Source organism: Glycine soja, chromosome 7 (genome assembly GCF_004193775.1).
Source record: "Glycine soja cultivar W05 chromosome 7, ASM419377v2, whole genome shotgun sequence".
Classification (NCBI taxonomy): Eukaryota; Viridiplantae; Streptophyta; class Magnoliopsida; order Fabales; family Fabaceae; genus Glycine; species Glycine soja.
This window is the reverse complement of record NC_041008.1, coordinates 43,030,226-43,036,225: the sequence shown is the minus strand read 5'-3', so window position 1 is coordinate 43,036,225 and position 6,000 is coordinate 43,030,226. Positions and strand designations below refer to the sequence as shown.

Sequence of the window (6,000 nt, the reverse complement as noted above, 5' to 3'; positions counted from 1 at the left end):
GAATAGTGAATGAGATATTTCGTTACGAATCTAAAGGGTAAGAAATACCAGTAACACAACTCTTGAACTCTGCATCACTCTCAATTTAAAATAAAGTTTAATAATTTCTGTTAGTGTAATTTTTAAAATTATTGATTAATAAAAATTATTGATTAATAAAAATTATTGTTAATATGGTTTTTGAAATAATTATTTTAAAATTTTATATTTATTGTACATAATAATTTCTAATTGAATAACATAAAATTATTTGATTATAGAAGAAAGGTACTGTGCCTCTTTATATATTATAAATAAAATAAAATAAAAAAATTAGAAGTTAAAAAAATTAGTAAGAGTAAGAAAAGAAAGTGACTAACAAGAAACTAGGTGAGCATTTGTTAAAAAAAATATCGGAACAACTGGAAATTTAAAAACTGATGAAAAATAAAATTGTCTCAAATGTGGACACTAAAATGGGTATTTTCTTTATTATTAGTATAGATATTTTGATCCTAAAGATTGAAAAATTATTCAATAATTTATGTATAAAAATATGCACTTATTTTCTTATGTTAATTTTTTATTCAATGGAAATATCAGAAAGCCAAAACAATATTTTAAACCCCTAAAATTTATTATTATTTTGAAAGTTGGAGCATTGAGAAGTTGGAGCAAAAGAGAAGTGAAGTGGGAAAAAGAAAAGAGAAGGGTATTTGAGGCAAAATGGTTGATGCTTGCAATGCATGTGACCGTGGAAGCTTGTTAACCGTCAGAGCCAAAACAGCTATGCCCCACATGGATTTTGAAGATTTTTTTTCCAGCCACAAAACAGCCTTTGCAAACATAAAAAATTCAAAAGTGGACCTCTTGGCAACTTGAACTGTTTTTAACAATTTTATTACAAAAAACCAGTTATGCCATTAGCGGTTTTTTTTGTCCAAACAATTCAAAAACAGTTAGTGGAACTTGTGCTATTTCCCCCTACCCCTCAGGGTCTATAAATTAGGTGCGACTCCCTCTCAGTTTTCTTCACAACTCTGCTTCACTCCCCATTTCTCTCTTCTGCTCATTCCTTTGACTCCTCATTATCAGGGTATTTCCTTTTCCATTCATATCTACCTGAAGTTAATTGTTCCAACTTTTGAAGAAGAGTACTTCTTCATATACACAAATGCTGTAACATTTGTGTAAGAAGGAAATTTCTGATTTTTTATTTTGTTTTGTTTGGTGTGTTTAGGAAATGGCTCTCACTGGGTTACTCTTGTTGGCCTTTCTCACGATGTTCTCCTCTGCTCATGCCTATGGTGGAGGGTGGACTAATGCTCATGCCACATTCTATGGAGGGAGTGATGCATCTGGGACAATGGGTATGAACTATGAACTCTGCAACAGTTCAAAGCACTAAGTTTTTACATAAAGATTCAATTTTTATCATTTAAATGCTGTTTTTGAAGCATTTTGGAGCACCCCATTTGACTAATTTGTGTGGTTGTGCAGGTGGGGCATGTGGGTATGGGAACCTCTACAGCCAAGGGTATGGAACAAACACTGCTGCTCTGAGCACTGCACTCTTCAACAATGGCTTGAGCTGTGGCTCTTGCTATGAGATTAGGTGTGCCAATGACCACAGGTGGTGTCTCCCAGGCTCCATTGTGGTCACTGCCACCAATTTCTGTCCACCAAACAATGCCTTACCCAACGACAATGGTGGCTGGTGCAACCCGCCTCTCCAACACTTTGACCTAGCTCAACCTGTCTTCCTACGCATTGCTCAATACAAAGCTGGAATTGTTCCCGTGTCCTTCAGAAGGTATAGGTTGCTTAATTTCACTCCTTTCAACGATATAGTCGTTTTTGATTCATTAAATATTTTGGAATTTTTGTTTCTAATAGTCTTTTAGATTCTTCAAGTTTTGGTTAGAGATGGCTCTAGTCTTTATATTGAAACCATTATTTTTTATAATGCTCGAACTCTAAAACCAATTTTGACCAGATTTTGAGGAATCTGAAATGTGTATTATTATCCTTGAATTCTTCAAGTTTTGGTTAAAGTTGGTTTTAGTGCTTATTGAAATTTTAAAATATTGGGATTTGACAAGATTTTGAGGAATTTAAAGCATATATTATCCTTTAATTTTTAGACACCAAAATTATATTTTGAAACTTCATTAAGAACTTATTTTTGCTTTTGTTGGTAACAACAACAATTAAGCTTTGTGTTATTGGTGGATTTGTGTAGGGTGGCCTGCAGGAGAAAGGGAGGGATCAGGTTCACAATCAATGGACACTCCTACTTCAACCTAGTTCTCATCACAAACGTTGGTGGTGCTGGTGATGTGCATTCTGTTTCCATCAAGGGTTCAAGAACTGGTTGGATGCCAATGTCAAGGAACTGGGGTCAGAACTGGCAAAGCAACAACTACCTTAATGGTCAGAGCCTCTCCTTCAAGGTCACAACAAGTGATGGCAGAACTGTGGCATCCAACAATGTTGCCCCATCTGGCTGGTCCTTTGGTCAAACCTACACTGGTGCTCAATTCCGCTAGATCTTGTTGTCACACGCATACCAGTAGTGCTATATAGTATAATAGATATATAGTATTATGTTCTAGGAGTATTATTATTTTTATGACTGGTTAGTGTACTAGGGTATTAGATAGTATGCTACTAGGTGAAGGGTAAGTTTTTTTGGTGATTTTAGAGGCCAGGGAATTAAGATCTAAGAAGGGGCATGTTTTAAATTGCTCCTTCATTTTAATTTTAATTTCTCGTGTCAACAAGTGGGGACCTAATTTTTTAGGCCCCTCTTGATTACTGGGGTGGATTACTCTTTTCACTTTTTCTAAAGTTTTTTTTTTAACCTTCTTGTGGAGAGAAGAAGCTAGTGACAGTGGACTTTTTAATTAGTTTTTACTATGGGTGAGCTACTAAATTGGAAGAGGTGGACTTTGTTGTGACCACCCGCCAATTAGTATTGGGATAGTCTTATTTCAATCTGGAAGTGTTACTAGTGTTGTTGTTTTTGATTACTGATCCCCTTTTGTAATCAGCCTTGGCTGTGTATGTCTTCGGTTTGTGGAGACTGAATGTAAATTTTCCTAATGGAAAGTTACAGCAATTACTAGTAGTACTACCTCGTCTTTGTTTATTTCTTATCGCTTCGTAGTCTTGTTTGAACAAACAAACAAGCTTTTGGTTTAGTAAGTTTTATATATATATATATATATATATATATATATATATATATATATATATATTAAGTTTTAAAAATTTTTATTTTGATGTTTTATGTTCTTAGAAATTTTATTTTAATATATTTTTTTCGTCAATAACTTTAAATTCATTAGTATTTTAAATTTTTAAATAATTAATTTAATAGAATGATGAATAAATTAAACTTCGCGATCTCTCGTTCTCCCTCGCAAGCATCCGACGACGACGAGATCTCAAAGAACCTAAACTCAGATCTGGACAAAAAAACCTTAGATCTAGGAAACTAAGATATGCGAAAACAACGCACGCAGCAATTACCTCTGATCGGAGCTTGGATTTTGGTGACGGGTGGTTTGATTTCATACTTCACTAGCGAGAAACCCGTGCTGACGGGCTCATACTTTAATTTTGGTGATGATTACTAAAATTTTGATTCAAAAAAACTAAATTTTTGATTGAAACTAGAGAATGGAATTTATAAAGGATGTACATATAACGGCAAAAATGGATAATAACTAAAATTAACCCACCAATCATCGAAAAGCAAGGTATAGAAAAAGATAAACTAATGATAAAATGAAGAAAGGTCCAACCTTTTGTCTTGTTGGATTGCGAGAACTCAGATACCATAACAAAAACACATACACCGATATTCAAATCTCATGATACATGCCAAACCAACCTCATGATACAACTGACATGATTAAGCTGCCTTGGTCCATGATAAAAATAAAAATAAAAAAACGTGCCAGTTCCAATCAGAATGAGCAACAAACATAATGATAATTCTATTCACAATGTAAATGAAAAAACAAAGATAATTACTGAAGAAAAAACAAAGATAATGATATATACATTGAACATAATAAATTGATAGTGATGTTCTGCACGAAAACATGAAAACATTAGGCAATCACTATTTTTTTTTATTTGGAATAAGAGAAAAGGAAAAGTGGTTGGGATTGTTAATGTTGACTTTCTGAACACGAAATGCTGTTGTAAATCGTGTTCTTGCCATCATATTTGATGGGCCCTATAACACAACATTGAATGTAATTAGTTTCAGAACAAAATAGGAAAACAACATATACGAAAGGACAAAAATCGATTCCAAAATGCAAACAACGTATAATGAAGTAATACATAAATATACATAAAGATTGATGATTGGAATGTTAAAAGAAAGAAAAGAAGAAGTTAAACATAAATAAGAAAGAAAAGAAGAAGGATTAGAATGTTAAAGAACTTACCGTATCAGAGAAGAATGATGATTGGGTACTCATACTGTTAAGGGTTGAGTGATGTTTTGGAGAAATGAGAAAAGAAATGAAGAGAACTGTTGGTTATGATTTGATATGCCTGAGTTTTTGTAATTTGTATTGAATGGGCTTTAATTTGGGAACCGCTTTTAAATTGGGAGTCTTTTAGAATTCCCGTACCTGTTTTTTAATTTTGAAAATCCTAATTAATAATTAGGAGGCTTTCACAATTCCCGTAGTCGGTTTCTTTCATAATGGTTAAAATACATTAAGATATTAATTAATTAGGAGGCTTTAACAATTCCCGTACTGGTTTTCCTTCATAATGGTAAAAACAATGATTAGCTTTGATAACGGTGAAAATATATATATATATATATATATATATATATATATATATATATATATATATATATATATATATATATATATATATATATATATATTAATTGGGAGGCTTTAACAATTTTCGTACTGGTTTTGCTTCATAATGGTAAAAACAATTATTAGCTTTGATAACAGTGAAAATACTAATAAATATTAATTAATTGGGAGGTTTTAACAATTCCCGTACTGGTTTTGCTTCATAATGGTAAAAATAATTATTAGCTTTGATAACGGTGAAAATACTAATAAATATTAATTAATTGGGAGGCTTTAACAATTCCCGTACTAGTTTTCCTTCATAATGGTGAAAATAATTATTAGCTTTGGTAATGGTGAAAATATTAATATATTAATTAATTGGGAGACTTTAATGGTGAAAACAATTATTACCTTTCGGCCATATGAAATATGATTAGACGTGTATAACACGAATTCCAATAGAATCTATTGTGGGGATATTGAACAATTTACACGGTACCTTGAAAACTAAGTCAGCATTGATATGAAGCTTTAAATTGGATGTGACTGTCCTACTTCGCAACTTGCAACCTCATCAAAGTATGACCTTCCATATTCAAAAATTCAAAATTCAAATTCGTTATTAAAATAATACTTAATGACTATTTTCGAAAATAAAACACATAAATGTTGTGACGAAATTGAATGATAATCCAAAAATTGAATGATAATACAATAAAATGAAAATGAATTTAATAGTAATTACAAATAAAAATTATGATAGCAAAGTCGTCAGCTATAGGAGCAAAATTGAAAATCAAAATGCAAGAAATATGGATATAAGAAATGACAAAGTAATAATAATAAAAATAACAAATTTGTCCCTCTTAGCAACTCATTCAGAAGTGAATTATGACAGTCTCCAAATGGGGATTTCTTTGCAAGATATGAGTACAAATTAATGCACACGTGGCATTATGATGAAGAACTGACATGAACACTAAGATGGACAGCAAAATTTAAGCAAAAATATAACTGAGACTTCAAATAATAATTTAACCAAATCGATCTACAACAAAGGATTGACAAAAAAAATGTAAGCCTATGTGAGCGGCAAATCAGAAGACCAAAAAAAGTAAGTACATGATATACATGGTGTACCAAAAGATAAAATAAGGATAAAATATGCTAAGGTCTAAGG

The 6,000-nt window shown here is 31.9% G+C and overlaps 1 protein-coding gene across 1 annotated transcript; it reads left to right on the top strand.

Moving 5' to 3' along the window:
* The first annotated feature begins 956 nt into the window (after positions 1–956).
* LOC114419868 (expansin-A15-like) lies at positions 957–3,130 on the top strand. The gene is made up of 4 exons (XM_028385669.1): positions 957–1,075; positions 1,220–1,349; positions 1,480–1,792; positions 2,222–3,130. Exons 2-4 carry the CDS (start codon positions 1,223–1,225, stop codon positions 2,526–2,528), a joined length of 747 nt encoding a protein of 248 aa, XP_028241470.1. The 5' UTR covers positions 957–1,075; positions 1,220–1,222; the 3' UTR covers positions 2,529–3,130.
* The last annotated feature ends 2,870 nt before the right edge of the window (positions 3,131–6,000 follow it).